Source organism: Bubalus kerabau, chromosome 15 (genome assembly GCF_029407905.1).
Source record: "Bubalus kerabau isolate K-KA32 ecotype Philippines breed swamp buffalo chromosome 15, PCC_UOA_SB_1v2, whole genome shotgun sequence".
NCBI lineage: Eukaryota > Metazoa > Chordata > Mammalia > Artiodactyla > Bovidae > Bubalus > Bubalus kerabau.
Genome location: NC_073638.1, coordinates 6,386,856 through 6,407,413, shown reverse-complemented (window position 1 = coordinate 6,407,413; position 20,558 = coordinate 6,386,856). Strand labels below are relative to the sequence as shown.

The window sequence follows — 20,558 nt, the reverse complement described above, 5'->3', positions numbered from 1 at the left end:
TTTTGGGGGCCAGTCTATGTATGTAAAAAAGATTTTTCAACACATAAACTTTGGAAATTAAAAAAAGGAAGAGAATCTATGATGAACTCTATAATATTCTGCTAATAAGTAATATTCATGAACACACACTTGAATAAATTGTTCAAATATAAGCTGCAGCCCCCATTAAGATTGCATTTGTAAAAGAATCATTTTTTATGAGTATATTGTTATATCAGCATATATGTTTATATTGCTTTGACCAATTGACTTTGAATATAAGTACTGAAAGTAATATAAATGATAATGTAGTCAAGGAGAAAATTTTGAGTTACAGCCTATGATCACAGGAAAAAAGTTAAATTTCAATTTATACATGTTTGTTTCAGAAATTTGTGCCAGAGGGATCATAAAGATGTCCATTTTAAACACAAAAATTCTGTGGGGAAGCAGAATGTTCAAGGACAAAAAGCAATGATAGAATATTTCCAATTATTAAAGATGAACTGATATATTAATAATGAAGGTTATCAAATGGTATTTGTAGTCCACTGAATACATTTGAAAGACTGTTGATCAATCTTATCCTAAGACATCAATGTCTAGATTTAGTAGTTCCTTAGCAACTACAACTTTTGTGTTTTAATGCTAAGTTAAAAATGTGCAGAGAAATATAGTTTTCCAAAATTATTTTGGTGGGTACATGATTATGCTGCTGCTGCTGCTGCTAAGTCGCTTCAGTCGTGTCCGACTCTGTGGGACCCCATAGACGGCAGCCCACCAGGCTCCCCTGTCCCTGGGATTCTCCAAGCAAGAACACTGGAGTGGGTTGCCATTTCCTTCTCCAATGCATGAAAGTGAAAAGTGAAAGTGAAGTCGCTCAGTCCTGTCCGACTCTTAGCGACCCCATGGACTGCAGCCTACCAGGCTCCTGCGTACGTGGGAGTTTCCAGGCAAGAATACTGGAGTGGGGTGCCATTGCCTTCTCCGACGTGATTATAAATAAAGATCACAAAATTTTTTTCCACCATCTCACAGGAGAGTTGAAAATGGCTTATAAAATGTTGAACTAAGCAGGCTCAAAATGAATCAAAATCTTCACATAAGTAAACTTAATCTTTTTTTATATAGTTCCAGCTGGAAATCTGCTATGGACAGCCAAATCAGCTAACACAGAAGATACCCCAGCTCATCCTGACTGTACTGCATCCTTGTTTCTACAGGAGAGTAGAAGTACTAAGTAACATTGCAGTTCTGCCGTTAGTGCTTGGTATCTTTTTCTTGATTTACTGGAAGGCAGGAAAATCAGGTGAGCTTTCCCAATCCATCTGTTATCCTGGCATGCACTGTCTTTAGATAAATGTGCTTAAATTGACTCCTTAGGCAGGAAATGTTGAGGAAAATATGACAGTGCAGTTAGACTCTGACTTTAGATTTTTATGAGGCTATCATGGTAGACATCTCTTCTGTGAAACTGAAGGCTACAAAGAGGAATTTGTTTTACAGCCAACTCCACCCTAGTTATAAAAACAACTTATCAACCAGAAAAAAAATTTTTTTTTCCACTAAACTAATATGGTAATCTCTTTTAAAAGACTAAAAATAAATTGAAAAGGAGAATCTTGTGATTTTTTTTTAACAAAACCCCTACATTTCCACTCATGCTTTACAATTAGAAAAGTAAAAATAAATCAGAAAGCTTGCACAAAGTTTAATATTTTATTACGTGGGGAGATGCACCTTTTCCAGTCAGGCTGACCAATGATCATCTTGCCCCCTCACAGATTATCAAGATTTCCTCTGACCCACGAACAATGAAGCAAAGGTATTTCAGTAAATGCCACGTCGATCCGCCCCGGTTAAGAAACAGTCACGCTTTCTGGGTCATGGAAATCCCCGAGTGGGTCTGCCAGGCCACTGATTAAGGGGAAGTGTGTGTGGTTATTACCGCTGGAGTTCCCCTAAGACTTCAGAGGAAAGCACCAGCTCACAAGCAAACCGCTGGGAGGAGTGCGGGACGCGGGGAGCGGGGAGCGGGTGGGGAAGGGGCGGGCCGGGGTAGGGGGGGGTGGGGAAGACGGTTAAAAGGCAGGGGGAGCCTCCGGCCCGCCCCGAACGGCGGGGGCAACGGGTGGCGCCCGCCAGGTCTCGGCCGGCACATCCCCTCTGGCGCGCACCGGCGCGGGGCGGCAGTCGGGCGACCAGAACTGCGGTGAGTGAGCGTGCGCGCGCCCGTGCGCGCGCCCCCCAGGGACGCCGCTCGGGAGGGGCCTCATTTGCTGCTCTTCCCGGGTCTCGCGAGCAGGCGCGGGAACAGAGTGAGAGCCCGGGCGGCCCTGACTGGCGCGGCTGCGCTCCTGTGGCCGGTCTCTTCAGGCCGGTCCGCGCCGCCGCCTCCGCCGCCCAGACTTGCCCTCCAGCTCTGGGGGCCGCCGGCTCCGGCCCTGCTTCGCCGACACTCGCTTTCCTTCCTCCTTCCTGCCAGGTGTGCAGTTCCTGTTTTCCTTTTGCCGTGAGTCAGTGGAAGGGGGGTGTTTGACAGTTGGTTTAATGGATGGCCGAAAGGTATCACTGCAGGACATGGCGACCCACTCCCGAGCTCTCGCCTGGAGAATCCCCTGGACAGAGGAGCCTGGCTGGCCACAGCCCATGGGGGTCGCACAGAGCCGACTGGACTGAGCGACTAAGCCCAAGAGGTATCACTGGCCTCAGCCGGTGCCAGATGGCCTGGCCATAGTAAGGACTTAGTAGAGCCTTTCTTTAATGAACAGACGGAGGAGTGTTCCCAAGTGGTGGCGGAAAGAGCAGATTTTTGGTGTTTTCCTGATAATCGGCCTGGAAATCCTGTAGTGCTCTTAATCTAGTTATTACAGTGCTGGAGATATTTACCTGATGCTGCTGCTGCGTCGCTTCAGTCGTGTCCGACTCTGTGCGACCCCATAGACATCAGCCCACCGGGCTCCCCCGTCCCTGAGATTCTCCAGACAAAAACACTGGAGTGGGTTGCCATTTCCTTCTCCAATGCGTGAAAGTGAAAAGTGAAAGTGAAGTCGCTCAGTCTTGTCCGACTCTTAGCGACCCCATGGACTGCAGCCTACCAGGCTCCTGCGTACGTGGGAGTTTCCAGGCAAGAATACTGGAGTGGGGTGCCATTGCCTTCTCTGTACCTGATGCTAAACTAACAGTAATATTCTTTGTCATTATTTTTTGCTAACATTAGGTGTTTCTAAAACCTAGTGTACTCAAAGACTCTCTCAAAAGACTTCACATGTGTCTTTCAGGTTTTTCACAGTCCTACGAAGCAGTTGCCATATTTATCTCCACTGACAATGAGAAAACTCTGGGCTCAGGGAGACTTACTTGCCCAAGGTCACACCTCTGGTACGAGGACACTGATGAGTATTGGAAACCCAAGATGTCTGACTCCAAAGCCTGTACTAAACCATCACCTAGCAGACTTTGTAGTCATTAATGTAAAATTGATGTCCTTAATACCATGCAGATGAGGGTGCTGTGGTCCTTGAGGGGCTCAGTCAAGTTTGCTGACATTGACTTCTCAACAGAAACTCTTACTGTCTTCATTGTTTGCCAGACGGGATGGCTGTGGGGCTAGGAGGATTAATACAGAGCTGCTGCACAGTTCTGCCGTGAAGGAGACCGCAGACTAGGGGCTGATGATTTAGTTGCTAAGTGGTGTCCGACTCTTGCAACCCCATGGACTGTAACCTGCCAGGGTCTTCTATCCATGGGATTCTCCAGGCAAGAATACTGGAGTGGGTTGCCATTTCTTTCTCCAGGGGATCTTCCCGAGCCGGGAATGGAACCCGGGTCTCTGCATTGCAAGCTGATTCTTTACAGACTGAGCTAGAGACAAAAGGCACACTTAACCTACAGTATCAGAGACTTGGATGTGCTAAGTGCCAAGAGGAAGACATATCCAGTATCCCTGGCATCAAGGAGGTTGCCCACTAGAAGTGAAGAGTGAGAAGAGGCGTGATTGGGGATGAGCCAATCTGAGAAGTAACCACTAGAAAGGAAAGAGGAATTCCGAGAGAGAAGCCAAGGAACTAGAACATTTGTTGGAGGAAGTGGGCCCCAGTGGCAGGTGTGAAAAATTCCACTGGTTTTGGGAAAGAAGCCATTGGTGTTACTCATATTGAGAGTGGTTTTCCCCAGGCATAGAAAACAAACTTACCGCTACCAAAAAGGAAGAAGGGGGAGGGAGAAATTAGGAAGATCAGAGAAGGCAATGGCAACCCACTCCAGTACTTCTGCCTGGAAAATCCCATGGATAGAGGAGCCTGGTAGGCTGCAGTCCATGGGTCACTAGGAGTCGGACACGACTGAGCGACTTCACTTTCACTTTTCACTTTTATGCACTGGAGAAGGAAATGGCAACCCACTCCAGTGTTCTTGGCTGGAGAAGCCCAGGGACGGAGGAGCCTGGTGGCCTGCTGTCTATGGGGTTGCACAGAGTCGGACACAACTGAAGCGATTTAGCAGCAGCAGCAGCGGGGTTGACATATACACACTACTCTCTCTCTATATATAAAATCAACAAGGACCTCCTGTATGGCACAGGAAACTATACTCATTATTTGTACTAAACTATAAAGGAAGAGAATCTCTGTATCAGAGTGCCAAATGGGAGAGCATGTACCCTCCCAAAAGGGTGCAGCCATGGCTTAGCACTAGCTTATTGTTGCCATCCAGAAATATATTCCTGGCATAGTGACATCTTTTGATATTTTTATGAGAGCATTGGGATCTAGAATGTCATGGGAAATCTCTTACTTTTTTTTTTGGCCCCTCCACTTAACATGCAGGATCTTAATTCCCTTGTCCCATTTAGTGAAAGTGTGGAGTCTTGACCACTGGGCAAGTCTGGAAATCTCTTACTTACAAAAAGTGTTGGTAATTAACTAAAACATTCAAAAATACAGTGATATTTTTCCAGGAAAAATCTTACTTGGAAGGCTGGTGGAATTCAAATGAGGCATACAGATGAATTAATAGCACTGTTTCAGTGTTAATTTCCTGCTTTCTGTAGTTATACTATGGTTATATAAGATGCTAATTTGGAGGAAGTTGAATATAGGATATGTGAAAATTCTTATGTTTATGAATTTTCTCTCTTTATAAGTTAATTTCAAAGTAAAAAGTTTAAAAAATTAGTGAAATGCTGGAGTCTAATTCTGTGCAAGCCAAACATAATACCTCTGCTGGCCACCAATCTGAGGCCTCTGGTTTTCGTCTGGGATTTTTTGGCCTCTACAGTGGCTAGTACACCAACTTGTTTATGGTAGACATTCAGTAAATACTAGTGCTCTGCTTTGGAAAAAATGTTTACAAAGTGATCATGGTGTAACATCTATGAATTATTTGACTTTTAAAACTGTCTTTTTTTTTTTTTAAACAGGTTTTACAAAAGAGAGGAACTGTTCTACTTCTAGATTTTTTTCCAGTTTTTTCTATAAAGCAAAACATCTGAAAATGGAGGCCTAAAACTCTTAAAAGGGACTTAGTCTGATCTGAGGGAGGTAGTTTTGTGCATGAATAAACAAAGTAGATAACTGGAGTTTTTTGTATCCAAAGAATGTTAATTTAAAAAATATGATCTAGTTATAAGAGGTATGATTACACAGTAATAATAGGTTTGATTCTGAATTTGACTTGTGGATATAAAGAAATGATTGTAGTCAAGACATATTGTTGAAGTACTTTTTTTCAGAGTTGGCCAGGCAGTTTCCTACTGGCTGCTGTGTAGAATAGAAAAAAATTGTACCTGTATTTGGTAAAGATTTAAAAATGAATGACAGTTATCTAGAACAAATAATTAATATTCAGCCTTCTGCTAAGTTAGAGAAATATGCATATAAAACCTTTGGCATGTTAAAAGATTTCTGTAGTGACAAAGAAATGTCAAAACCAAAACTTTTTGATAGGTACAACAAAATAAGAGTAAGTATGAAAGATAAACGTGATGATTGGTAAAGAAATTAACCATTTCTAAGCCTATTGATATTTTGAAAGTCAAAAATGTAGTTTGTTCAAATGGGTTGTTTTCTCTGAGAATAATTAGAATGAGAATGATGGGTGGATGGTTACTTTTTGGTAAATGAACAAACTTCAGAAAGAAACACAGAGATAGTCGTAACACCACACAGAGACAGTAATAACACCAGGAGTTTTATATTTTAAAATAACACAAATAATATTACACATTTTATAACAGTGTATAAAATTATTGACTAATAAAAGGAATACTGAAGTTAAACAGAATAATTCACCTTTGAGGGAAATTATCACTGCTATTTCTGATGCCACCTGGAAAGAAAGCATTGAAGTCTGCAGTAAAAAGCCTCAATATATATGAGACTCAGGAAACATGCTTGCAAATCACTTCTGGAAGAACCATGATGACTTGTTCATTGGTCATTACTGATACTATTGATGTAGACCTGCCTACTGGTAGATAGTTTTAATTGAGAAATTCTGGATTTTGAGGTCTCTGTTGTTCAAAAGAAGTGGATTGGGACAAAGTAAATTTATTATGTTTTGTCAAGATAAATTCTGGTTCAAGGTATACTATCTGTGAAATAGTTTCTGACCAAAACCAAATTTTTTTAATCCATCTGTTTTTTGTTCGTTTGTTTAAAATTTATTATCCATCTTAGCTTGGAGACTCAGCACTCTGACTTTTGACTGTTTTTAAAAATAAATTCACTATCAGGAGATTTGATGTTGGCTTTCAACAGCATGGAGCTGAGCCTAAAAGATCAAATGAGCAAATATACTCATCTCTGATAGTTTATTTGAAATGGAATGTTTAATTTGCTAAAATCTAGAGGCATCACTATGACTCAGCAGTCAGGTACCTATCTATGGAAGTAATTATTATTTAATAAATCTTGAAACCAGGTCTTAAGATCTGTGAGCCAATTCTGTTACTACTTAAGTTCTTCATCTGGAAGAAAATTTTGGATTTTTTTTTCTCCCCATTAAAATGGTTGTAGGAAGAAAAATTAATTAATTTGAGCAAGATTTAGGATATACTATATTTCACTGAATCTAAGATGTCATCATTTGTAAAGCACGCCATTATTTTATGTACCTCCTAGAAATAAAAATCCTGTTAATTAAAATGTGATATGCCATTGATTGTAAGATACCTCTCCATAACAGAGATATTGAAACATGTGCCTTAGAATCAGTGAAATATAATAATCCATTCTTTTCTCCTTTTGAGGTTTTACACTTTCTTTTCCCTGGCTCCAAAATTTCACAATTTAAAAAAACCAGAATAAGTATAGTTTGAATATTCTTGTGTATATGAGACACTTATGCAGGATAGCTTTCTGCCAAAACAAACTATGTGAGACATTTTATCTTCAGGCTGACCGAATGTCAATGAAGCATATTAGTGGAGAGGGTGACCTACCTGTGGAGACACCTGACACAAAATGGCGTCTTGATGACCTAACGCATTCTACATTTTTATGAGGGTTTTAATTTTCATCACAAGGTACTGTGTAGCATCATGTTTACATTGTATATATCAAGAGTATGCAGAGGTACAAGTTGTACATAATTGTCCCTTAAAATGTATCAGTATAGGATTTAGAATCTTGCCATGCTGTAATCCTAAATGCATAGAAGAAAAAAGAATGAAAGATTTCCTGTTCTAAGTGTTCAACCTAGTACTAAAATTAATAAAAATCAAAAGCCATGCACAAAACTACCTCCCCAGAGAAAGACTAGTCCCTTTTCCTCCCCATCCATTTCATTATGAATATAGTAGAAAATAGTGTATTCTTATCAAATTTGATGAAGAGTGCCAACATGTTTGAACTGAAGTATGACTTTTCATGTGAGCTGTACCGAATGTCAACATACTCAACTTTCCCCGCCGGTGTACCTGTCTCAGAAAGGAGTCTTGCTCGTGCTGGTTTTTATTACACTGGTGTGAATGACAAAGTCAAATGCTTCTGTTGTGGACTGATGCTGGATAACTGGAAACAAGGAGACAATCCCATTGAGAAGCATAAAAAGTTGTATCCTAGCTGTAGCTTTGTTCAGAATCTAAATTCAATTAACGTTTCAGGAGCCTCTTCTCAGCCTACTTTTCATTCTTCATTAACGAATTCCACGCATTCACTACTTCCCAGCATGGAAAACAGTGGCTACTTCAGTGGCTCTTATTCAAGCTTTCCATCAAATCTTTTAAACTCTGGACCAAATCAGGATTTTTCTGCCTTGAGGATAAGTTCCTACCCTTGTGCAATGAACACTGAAAAAGCCAGATTACTTACCTTCCAAATGTGGCCGTTGACTTTTCTGTCACCAACAGACCTGGCAAAAGCAGGCTTTTACTACATAGGACCTGGAGATAGAGTGGCTTGCTTTGCCTGTGGTGGAACATTGAGCAATTGGGAACCGAAGGATGATGCTATGTCAGAACACCTGAGACATTTCCCCAACTGTCCGTTTTTAGGAAATCAGCTCCAAGGCACTTCAAGGTACACTGCTTCTAATCTGAGCATGCAGACATATGCAGCCCGCATTAAAACGTTCTGCAGCTGGCCCTCTAGTGTTCCAGTTCATCCTGAGCAGCTTGCAAGCGCAGGTTTTTATTATGTGGGTAAGAAGCTTAATCTGATAATAAAAAAAATATTCCACATGTTTATCTTATACATTTTAGTGGTAGAATTATATGGATTCATAAGTTTTGGTCCAAAATTAATTTTAGGTCACAGTGATGATGTGAAATGCTTTTGCTGTGATGGTGGACTGAGGTGTTGGGAATCTGGAGATGATCCATGGGTGGAGCATGCCAAGTGGTTTCCACGGTAATTATTTTGAGATTTTCTATGCACATGTGTGTAAGATGAGTTTTATGTGTGTAACTTAATCAACTGTTACTTTAGTCTGCCTTTGTTTCAAAAATACATTTGTGAATAAATTTAGGGAGGCTTACTTAGAAAAATAACTGCTTAAAAAATTTTGGTGGAAATTTAAGATAAATAGTTCAGGATTTCTTTGTGTGTGTAATTAATATAAATATGTATATATTAAAATAACATGCTCATTATAAACTCAAGTCACACATTATAGGAAAGTACAGAGAGAAAAAATTTAAATGTCAAGAAATCTCACCACCTAAATATGACCACAGTTACCATTTTCATGAACATCCCTCCAAAAAATATCTCAAATGTATAAAATTTTATATAAATTAGATACATGTACTATTTTGAAACTTTTCAGTCAACATTATGTCTTGAACATATTTCCATTTATTCAACACTCAGTAGGTAATTACCTATTACCAGGTACTGTTGTAGATATTTAATATACTTGGTTGAACAAAATCAAAACAAAATCAAAATCAAAACTCCTGGTCTCATATGCTAAACTTATAGCAGGAGCGATCAAACAATTAATACAAGCTTAATAAATAAGTTATATAGCATGTTGGAATATAATAAGTGCTTTGGATAAAAAGAAAAAAAGAGATGGATGAAAGAGATCAGAAGTACCAGGCTGATTGCAATATGAAACAGAGTCATCAGGGTAATTATAGATCCATTTCATCTGTTTTGGTCACTGCATAGCATTTTGCTGTCATGTCTTTCGATTATTCCATGCTTGTTTTCACTCCTTTTTAAATTAAAATCAGGTAGCCTTTAATTATATTTTTCATGGTCAACACTTCTAATATTTGTTAATGTTGATTGCCAAATGTTTACATTATATGTTTTTAATACTAGTCTTCCCTTGTAACAACTTTGCACTCCCCAAATATTTCAGATTTCAAAAATTAAAAAGAATACCTTTAAAAAACATAGACGTTTTTAAAATGTGCTGCTAGCTTTCTATTGTGGTAATTTTGTGAATATATAAAGAACTGATAATTATGCTTTGATCGAGTCATGAATTCATTTTGTACTTAAATTAGATAATGGATATATACTATCTAGGAAGTGCCAAACTTGTGAATGTCTGACATACTAGAAAATGGGCTCATCTTCCTAATTCTTTCTCTTTGTGTATTTTCAGCTTTTAAACATACTTACATACCTTATGTATGAACAGTATCATTTATTAGGGAACTTTCTACCTTGTTTCCTTGTTATTAGTGTTCAGAGTGTTTTTAGGAATCTTAGAGAACAGTTGAAGAGAGCAGCTGGGAACTTGGAATGGAGACAGCCTTGCTTTTCTCAGTAGACTTGAGAGCCTCACGACCTCTGCCTGCCTCAGCCTTGGCCGATTACCAATTACAGCCCTCCTCTTGATGATATCTTGCTTTTGACTGCAGCATCTCTTACCACTTCCTATATGCTAAATGAATAGTCAAGTGGTTATAATTATGCTTATGTTCATTTGAAATATTTACCAGGCTACAAATGGCCAGATTGAAATAACCAGAGTTAAATTTGTTTAAATATAAATAACCAGATTTAATTATGTTTACATTTTAGGTGTGAGTACTTAATACAAATTAAAGGACAAGAGTTCATTAGTCGAGTTCAAGCCAGTTACCCTCATCTACTTGAACAGGTAAAGGACAGTTTTTTAAAATCATTTGTTAAATTGACTTTCTGATAATTACAGAGAGTAAATTTTAGTGAAAAGACAAGAATCACTTTAAAAATACACTTTTTTTTTTTCAACACCCAGCATGATCTTAGAGAGTGCTCAGTTCAGTTCAGTTCAGTCGCTCAGTCGTGTCCAACTCTTTGTGACCCCATGAAACACAGCACGCCAGGCCTCCCAGTCCATCACCAATTCTCGGAGTTTACCCAAACCCATGTCTGTTAAGTCAGTGATGCCATCCAACCATCTCATCCTCTGTTGTCCCCTTTTCCTCCTGCCCTCAATCTTTCCCAGCATCAGGGTCTTTTCAAATGGGTCAGCTCTTCGCATCAGGTGGCCAAAGTATTGGAGTTTCAGCTTCAACATCAGTCCTTCCAATGAACACCCAGGACTGATCTCCTTTAGGATGGACTGGTTGGATCTCCTTGCAGTCCAGGGGACTCTCAAGAGTCTTCTCCAACACCATAGTTCAGAAGCATCAATTCTTTGGTGCTCAGCTTTCTTCCCCGTCCAACTCTCACATCCATACATGACCACTGGAAAAACCATAGCCTTGACTAGACGGACCTTTGTTGGCAAAGTAATGTCTCTGCTTTTGAATATGCTGTCTAGGTTGGTCATAACTTTCCTTCCAAGTAGTAAGCGTCTTTTAATTTCATGGCTGCAATCACCATCTGCAGTGATTTTGGAACCCCTCAAAATAAAGTCTGACACTGTTTCCTCTGTTTCCCCATCTATTTGCCATGAAGTGATGGCACCGGATGCCATAATCTTAGTTTTCTGAATATTGAGCTTTAAGTCAACTTTTTCACTCTACTCTTTCACTTTCACCTTTAGTTCTTCACTTTCTGCCATAAGGGTGGTGTCATCTGAGTACCTGAGGTTATTGATATTTCTCCTGGCAGTCTTGATTCCAGTTTGTGCTTCATCCAGCCCAGCGTTTCTCATGATGTACTCTGCATATAAGTTAAATAAGCAGGGTGACAATATACAGCCTTGACGTACTCCTTTCCTATTTGGAACCAGTCTGTTGTTCCATGTCCAGTTCTAACTGTTGCTTCCTGACCTGCATATAGGTTTCTCAAGAGGCAGGTCAGGTGGTCTGGTATTCCCATCTCCTTCAGAAGTTTCCACAGTTTATTGTGATCCACACAGTCAAAGGCATTGGCATAGTCAATAAATAGTAGCAAGTGCTATTCTTTGGATAACAGCAGATTCAAAATTAGAAACCTTCTGAAAAATAGTATTTAAGTTGTGTTTCTGAATATTACTCTAATAAAGTTGTAATAAATTGAATTACTTGAGGAAAAAATTGACTTGGTAGTAGCATTTAAGTTACACTCTATATCACCATGATGATGAGCTATACTATATAAATTTTTCTTAAAAGGATTTGAGGAAGATAATTGTATTGCTCTTTCTAATCTTCCCAGAAAAGCAAATAAGAACTTATAGAATAGCTTGAGGGTCAAACACTTCCTAGCCACGGTCAATGGAACTAATATTCAATCCAGCTTATCCCAAAGAAACACCCAGAAAATGGAAGATCTTTGGGATAATAGGTAAACAATGATTGTCTTGTAGATCACTGAAAAGGTATAACCCTTTTTGTGCCTTAATGAAAATGCGTTTTATTTGTTAATACATACACACATGTGAAGAAATTCTTACTAGTTTATGGCCTACAGAATTGCTGTTGAATGTAAATAAAATTCTGCTTTTGACATAAAAAACCATGTTCCCAATAAACAAGTCAGTATGCAATAAATTGAACAAGTCTCTTGATTAATTTTTATTGCAATGAATAAGATGAAATTTACATTTTAATTTATGTACATTTTTTTTGTAGCTGTTATCTACTTCAGACAATCCAGAAGATGAAAATACAGAGTCACCAAGTATGTATACTAATAATAACTGCTACATTTAAATATTAGAATCATTTGATACTGTTAAGATTGAAAGCTGATAATTACATAATATACATTTATGTTATGATTTATAATTTACAATGAATTTTCAAATACACTTGATATTTTTCAAACCTCAGTGCATATCATAATTGCCTGAGGAACTCCAAAAAATATAGATTTCTAGTCTCACTTTAACCCTACTGAATTGAATCATAGTATCTAAAAAGTGGTGCTTGACTGTCTCTAGATTTAACAAACTGCATACATCCAGTTTTCAGACCAGTGTGGGAACAGATACACTATGGCATAAGATTGCATACATATTATTTCTATGAAATGGAGAGTAGAAAATAATATTCCCATTTTTTTCAATAAGGACTTGGAGGCTCAGAGAGGTTAAGTGACCTATCACCTTAACCTAAAAGGTGATAGAGCCAATATTTGAATAAGCCCTTCTTCATTATCTAGTGTTAAATTCAATTCAATAAATATTTGTTGTGCTTCTGCTGTCCTGAGAAACAAAGAACAGAATAAATGTAACACCTGTTCTCATGAGCTGCTAGTCTGAGGGATACAGAGAGGATAATGGTGCAGAAAATAAAGTGGGCTCAGAGAGCACATATGGAACATTAGTCCAGACTTGGAGGATCAGAAAAGCCTTTCCAGAAGAAGTATTTGTCTTAGCACAGAAGCAAACAGAAGAATAAAAGTTAACCAAATAACAAACGGAGGAAAAGAATATTCTCAGCAGAGAGAACAGCACGTGAAAGACTTAAGTGACAAAGGAGAACAGGCAAATTAGAAGAACTGAACAAACTTTTGTATGGATAGAAGTAGGATTTGTGAAGAGATGAATGAATGAAGCAGGCTGGCTTAACAGTAGTCAGCACAATAGGCGGAATTTGAACCAGCAGCTGTCAGTTTGTGACTTCTGGGCTAGAAGACAATTGAGTAAGTGGCCAGTGGTGAGGCTGAAGGGGTTAGGGTCCAGACTGTGTAAGATCTTATAAGGTACAATTGAATGTTACCTTAAAGGCAAAGGAATTGTTGATGGAATTTATGGAAATTCAGATTTATGTTTTTAAAAAGGCATTCTGATTACAATATTGAGAATAAATTAGATAGGAACAGTGTTGTAGAAGGCCACTGCAGGAATAGAGATGAGTGATGACAATTGGCCTATTTCAAAATTATATAAAACATATTTAATTTAGAAAGCTCATTTGTTCATTCAACTTGGGGAAAAAGGAATCTCAATACTGGTTGGGATGATCCACCAGCACCAACATTCTATTTCTTTCTCCCACTTATAGTTATGCCAGATAATGCATATTTTGTGTCTGAATACAATGTTCCATGTTCCTATTTTAGTGACTGAACATGTATACCATTATTTTAAATTTACGAAAGGTAGTACAAAAATAGTCCCTGCATATTTTCTGGGCCTTATATTTTGGATATTGTAATAAATCACAATTTAAAAAATATACAAACTCTCCCATAATGTGTTAAATTCCTTATTTCGTATAGTTATTCATTTTGGACCTGGAGAAAACCATTCAGAAGATTCAGTCATGATGAATACACCTGTGGTTAAAGCTGCTTTGGAAATGGGCTTTAGTAGAAGGCTGGTAAAGCAGACAGTTCAGAGTAAAATCCTAATGACTGGAGAGAATTATAAAACCATCAGTGATCTTGTATTAGATTTACTTAATGCAGAAGATGAAATAAGGGAAGAGGAGAAAGAAAGAGCAACTGAGGAAAAAGAATCAGGTACACATATTTATTTACAGTCTCTATTTCCATAAGGATGCCACTGTATATGTTATTGAAAATATACTCATTAATCCAATTGGATTTTATGTTCAGTCTTCTACGTTTGAATTCTGAAAACTTTCTTCACATTAAACTATATTTGATTGCTTATTAGTAAATTGAAATTGTATATATTGAGTGAAAGCAAATTTTCCTGCCTTTGCTTAATTTCTGTGTTTACTCTGAATAATTGATTGTGTATATAATTATTCATGGCACATTAAAAAAATTTTTTTTTTTTTTTTTTTTTTAAATTTTTGGCTGCAGTTGGGTCTTCCTTGCTGCACGTGGGCTTCTCTAGTTGTGGTGCGTGGCTTCTTGTTGCAGTGCCTTCTCCAGTTGTGGAGCACGGACTCTGTGGCACTCGAGCTTCAGCAGTTGCAGCTCTCAAGCTCTAGAGCGCATGCTTAGTAGTTGTGGTGTACAGGCTTAGTTGCTCCTTGGCACGTTCAGTCTTCCCAGACCAGGGATTCAACCAGTGTCCTCTGCATTACAAGGTGGATTCTTAACCACTGGACCACCAGGGAAGCCCATGGCACATTTTTGATCCCGGACTAGTTGCTCACTCCTCTTCGCTGTAAATTGGGGTGGGATCAGGGACAACTATTAATAGTAGCATAACAGTGTGTCTCAACCTGTGACTATAAAGGAATATACAAATTATCATTAAGTTTCCTATTTGCTCACACAAGATATGAGTTCCCCTTTGGAGTGTCTTTCTGTTATTTAAAAGAGTGCTGGGATACTGTTTCACGTTCTCGCAAGACAAGTTGCCTGTGACCTTCCATGCTAGCCGTGTCGTCTTGTTAGCTCTGCTCTGTTGCTCTTCAAAAAACTCTCTCCTCTCAGCATGTTCATTCTCATCTGGTTGCTCTGCTTCCATCATCACTTTGGCCTGGACAAAGAGAAATGTTGATCCCTCCTTGGCCACTCTTTCTCAAGCATGGACCAGATCCAAGAGTCCTTTCAACACAGCTGAAAACAGACTACAACTCTTAACAAGCTCTTATTGGAGATTTAGGGATCACGGAAGGACATTATATCACACATGGCAATTGACAGCCATAACTGTATGTGTGCTCTCTTGGTGCCCCTAAACCCATCCTCATGAATCTCTCTGCCTAGCTCCTGATTGATCTCTGTGTAGCTCTGACCAGTTTACACAAATGACTAGGAAAGTCCCAAGCAAGGCTCAGTTCAGTTCAGTTCAGTCACTTAGTCATGTCCGACTCTTTGCGACTCCATGGACTGCAGCATGCCAGGCCTCCCTGTCCTTCACCAACTCCCGGAGCTTACTCAAACTCAATTCCATTGAGTCAGTGATGCCATCCACCCATCTCATCCTCTGTTGTCCCCTTCTTCTCCCACCTTCAATCTTTCCCAGCATCAGGGTCCTTTCAAATGAGTCAGTTCTTCTCATCAGGTGGCCAAAGGATTGGAGTTTCAGCTTCAGCATCAGTCCTTCCAATGAATATTCAGGACTGATTTCCTTTAGGATGGACTCGTTGGATCTGCCTGCTGTCCAAGGGACTCTCAAGAGTCTTCTCCAACACCACAGTTCAAAAGCATCAGTTCTTCGGCGCTCAGCTTTCTTTATAGTCCCAACTCTCACATCCATACATGACGACTGGAAAAACCATAGGTTTGACTAGACGGACCTTTGTTGGCACAGTAATGTCAGCTTTTTAATATGCTAGCTAGGTTGGTCATAGCTTTTCTTCCAAGGAGCAAGCATCTTTTAATTTCATGGCTGCAATCACCATCTGCAGTGATTTTGGAGCCCGCCAAAATAAAGTCTGTCACTCTTTCTATTGTTTCCCCATCTATTTGTCATGAAGTGATGGGACCAGATGCCATGATCTTAGTTTTCTGAATGTTGAGTTTTAAGCCACCTTTTTCATTCTCCTTTCACTTTCATCCAGAGGCTCTTTAGTTCTTCACTTTCTGCCATAAGGGTGGTGTCATCTGCATATCTGAGGTTATTGATATTTCTCCCAGCAATCTTGATTCCAGCTTGTGCTTCATCCAGTCCAGCATTTCTCATGATGTACTCTGCATATAAGTTAAATAAACAGGGTGACAATATACAGCCTTGACGTACTCCTTTCCCAGTTTGGATCCAATCTGTTGTTCCATGTCCAGTTCTAACTGTTGCTTCTTGACCTGTGTACAGATTTCTCAGGAGGCCCCCAAATAGCCACAAAGCCCAGAATGAGAAAGGTTTGCACCCCTTCCCTTGTCCATGGCCATCTGAGACCTCTTTCTTCCCAGGATAGTTGACTGTGAGATTGTCCACTCCATTCCTGGATAAATCTACCCTTGGCCAACCCAGACTGACATATCAGATCATGATGATACAGCATCCTCTATTTACCAAAGTGTGACTTACTTATTCAGTTGTACACGTCACCAGTACAGCATATAGTCCAAGTTTGCCCAGCCTTGCCAAGTTCTTTTTCATTTTAAAGGGAAGATAAGACTGCATGTCCTTCCTGTAGTTCTCACAGTCTTAGCACTGGTTGTCAGTGAACAACTGCTCAAAGAAGAGAACACTCATCTCCACAACTGTTTAAAAACTCTTTGAAGTCTAAAGCCATCCAGCTATAAAATACTTATTTTTCTTAAAAAAAAAAATCAATAGTTTCCAGAGATAACTCCAAGTCAACAAACGGTATAAGATAACTTTCATGTGTCTGCACAGTCTGTGCCCAAGAAATATTTTTTGAATGACAATGAAAATTCTTACGTTTGTGTTACTAATTAATTTCTAGTTTCTGAGAATGGTAGGTGGGTGATTTCTTTACAAATGTGCACTTAAAGAGGCAACTTAGGATATTTTTTTCCAGAATAAAAGAATAGTATGTTTCAAAGGTGTATTCAAGTCTTTACTTTCTTATAAGCTATAATATAGCCTATGACTTTGAAGTGAGACTATTTTCCTCAGTCAGTAGCAGTCTAATTTTAGAAATCTTAAGAATTTCAGAGAACTTATTAGTTTAAGTAAAATGTAATTAGAAAAATAAAAAACTTTAAAATGAATATACTTCAATATAAAATTATACTTTAATTTTCTAATATATCACTACTTCTTTATAATAAATTACTTAACAATATGGTAAATTCTGATTCTTCCATCCCTCTGCTGTAATCTACTTCAAATTTCTTTGTTCCAACTGCTCTTTAAATTGCCGAACCCTGATCGTTCATTTGTTCAGCAGGTATGTGTGAAACATTGACTTTTTACCCAGACACTGTTCTGTTCGTTTTCTCTTTTATTTTCAGAGCTTCAATCCTCTTTGAAATGTGTATCTTGAGCCTGGACCATCTGAATAGGCACTAGTTAAACGGTGTTCCTTGTTAAATGGTTTTATTTACGTGTCCTATTTGATAGAGTCAGAGTTTCTAAAATATATCAATCATCTCCACTCAAATAATCTTTCTTTAGACAACTCAACTTCCCTTTTTATTTTATAGTAAAGCTTAATGGATCATGGTAAAACTATATGATAGTTAATTAACAAACCTAGATTCATAAGTCATATTCCATAAAGATAATGCAATTGCAGAGTTTCAAATATAAAATATTTTACTAGTAGATACAAAATCTAGATTTTTAAGGAGAATATAGTGATCCTATAGCACAGGAAGGTGTGACAAGTAGGATTTCTTTTTCAAAATGTCGTTAGTGCCTTTTCCCCATTGTTATAAAATATTGAGCTAATGGTGATACCATGTATAATTTGGGGAAATAATAATTAAATGGAATTTTAAAGAAGTTTTATGGGTGATAATTTAAGAAAAAATGTGTCATTTTTAATTCTCTTGATTTTGCCTTTCCCACTTGGACTAGATTGGATTGAAATTTCAATTTCATTTGGCTCTAAGGTTTATTTGGTTAAAGGATTAGCAGTATTGCAGAATTGTTGAAAGCAGAGATTATGACACCAAATTGCCTCAGTTTGACTTTTGCTAGTTTTATGTACTTTAGCAATTTACTTACCTCATTGTGCCTCTGTTTTCTTATCTACTAAATAAGGACACTAGTGAAAGTGAAAGTCACTGAGTCCTGTCCGACTCTTTGCAACTCCATGGACTATACAGTCCATGGAATTCTCCAGGCCAGAATACTGGAGTGGGTAGCCTTTCCCTTCTCCAGGGGATCTTCCCAACCCAGGGATCGAATACAGGTCTCCCACATTGCAAGCAGATTCTTTACTAGCTGAGCCACAAGGGAAGCCCAGGAATACTGGAGTGGGTAGCCTGTCCCTTCTCCAGCAGATCTTCCCAACCCAGGAATCAAACCAGGGTCTCCTGCACTGCAGGCAGATTCTTTACTGACTGAGCTGGGCTGTTGTAAAGATGAAATGAGTTAATACATGTGAAGTGCCTACCACAGTGCTCAGCATTAGTTCTTATTATAAATAGAGTTATTTTCTGCTTTGGCACTGCCAAGCTAGCAATCAACTTCAGTGCTAACTGATACTGAATTATGGTTGTTTTCATTCAGTTATATGTGTGTATGTGGAAGGAAGTTTGCAGACAGAGTTTGAATGTGATTATGTTTGTGTTCTTTTCTATAAAGATGACCTGTCATTAATCCGGAAGAATAGAATGGCACTTTTTCAACATCTGACTTGTGTGCTTCCAATTCTGGATAGTCTCCTAACTGCCAGGGTGATTAGTGAACAAGAGCATGATGTTATTAAACAGAAAACACAAACATCTTTACAAGCAAGAGAACTGATTGATACTATTTTAGTGAAAGGAAATTTTGCAGCCACCATATTCAAAAACTCTCTACAAGAAATTGATCCCATGTTATACAAGCGTTTATTTGGTGAGTGCTGAAAAATTACTTTTGAAACTTTCTAGGTCAATTGAAAAATATGCTTATATTAATAATTTGTGATTACTGAAAATAATTCAACCTAATTTGTAAACTAGTACTTGTACAAAAAGATAGAAGGCTTTTGTTGCCTTGACATTTTGAAAATTATTTATAGTGTTTGGGCAGAGTCCAAACTGTTAGTTTAAAAATATATATTCTGTGACTAAATATTGTTAACCTTATTTGTAATAGTAATGCTTTTGCTTTTGCTCCCTTAGTGCAACAAGACATAAAATACATTCCTACAGAAAATGTTTCAGGTAAAATATTAATAATTTAAACCAGAAGAAAACATTGTTTTTTATTTTCTTGGCTTTTCATTGGAGGAGAAGCAGCAAATTGCCTTTTATTAACATTTTTTCTCTCTTCTTAGATTTACCAATGGAAGAACAATTGAGGAGACTACAAGAAGAAAGAACATGTAAAGTGTGTATGGACAAAGAAGTGTCCATAGTGTTTATTCCTTGCGGTCATCTAGTAGTTTGCAAAGACTGTGCCCCTTCTCTAAGAAAATGCCCTATTTGTAGAGGTACAATCAAGGGTACAGTTCGTACATTTCTTTCGTGAAGAAGATCTAAAACTCTGTCTAAACTTATACTAGAATTAATGGATGAAATGTATGATAATTTTAACTTTGATAGTGTTTTGGTTTCTTTAAGATTTTTTTATTTATCTGCAACTCAGAAGATTTTGTTTTATATAAATATATTTATATAAATATATCTCTAAAATATGAACATAAATATTTTATATAGCAGGGAATGATGGACTTTTGTTCTTATGAACAAAATATAGGGATAGCACTATAAGCACAATACTAAATTAAAATTTCAGCATTATTGAAATTGTAAGTGATGGAAAATTTAAGCTTTTGAACTGACCTTTCCGAATTTTGCGTATTTTTGAGTTGTATTAAGGATCAGGAACACAGATTCCTTTGCTTTTTCCATCAGTGTCCTATACATAGAAGGTCTTGATATTTGTTGAATGACTTTTTTAGGACATAATGTTTTTGTAAAGAATTCTATGAGGAACATTTTAATAAAGCAATCAAAATTACTGTTGTTCTTGATACCTTCATTTCTATGATATCAGATAGTGTACTGACTCCCACGCTCCTTCCGTACCTCCCTAAGACTTTTTGAATGTTGAACTCTGCTTTAGATCCCTTTCTGTAAGATGCTTCTTCATTTATACTTGTAGAGCACAGTGGTCAACCACAGCTGGCTTTAATCTATAGGATTTTATAGGATGTCTGAGTCAAAATCAAATATCCTCCCATTAAATTTGTTTATTCATTTGTCTGTTGATTTATTCAGGAAGTCTCATGCCTGTCCTGCCTATCAGGAAAGGCCCCTAGTTTTATT

At 38.1% G+C, this 20,558-nt stretch overlaps 1 protein-coding gene across 4 annotated transcripts; it reads left to right on the top strand.

Annotated features, from left to right (window-relative positions):
• Positions 1-2,089: 2,089 nt before the first annotated feature.
• BIRC3 (baculoviral IAP repeat containing 3) lies at positions 2,090-20,250 on the top strand. 4 transcript variants are annotated; one of them, XM_055547524.1, is made up of 10 exons: positions 2,244-2,464; positions 3,261-3,360; positions 5,399-8,620; positions 8,729-8,828; positions 10,461-10,539; positions 12,425-12,473; positions 14,019-14,261; positions 18,886-19,140; positions 19,410-19,451; positions 19,565-20,250. In XM_055547524.1, the coding sequence occupies exons 3-10, from the start codon at positions 7,768-7,770 to the stop codon at positions 19,756-19,758; spliced, it is 1,815 nt and encodes a 604-aa protein (XP_055403499.1). In that variant the 5' UTR covers positions 2,244-2,464; positions 3,261-3,360; positions 5,399-7,767; the 3' UTR covers positions 19,759-20,250. The 4 variants fall into 4 exon arrangements, with proteins under 4 accessions (XP_055403500.1, XP_055403499.1, XP_055403497.1 ...); XM_055547525.1 differs by lacking the exons at positions 2,244-2,464; positions 3,261-3,360 and adding an exon at positions 2,090-2,191; XM_055547522.1 differs by lacking the exon at positions 3,261-3,360.
• Positions 20,251-20,558: the final 308 nt, after the last annotated feature.

Coding starts and splice junctions, on each gene's coding strand:
- BIRC3 (XM_055547525.1), top strand. CDS start 7,768: ATGAATATAGTAGAAAATAGTGTATTCTTATCAAATTTGATGAAGAGT. Junction 8,829..10,460: donor CATGCCAAGTGGTTTCCACG/GTAATTATTTTG, acceptor TTTACATTTTAG/GTGTGAGTACTTAATACAAA. Junction 10,540..12,424: donor ACCCTCATCTACTTGAACAG/GTAAAGGACAGT, acceptor TTTTTTTTGTAG/CTGTTATCTACTTCAGACAA.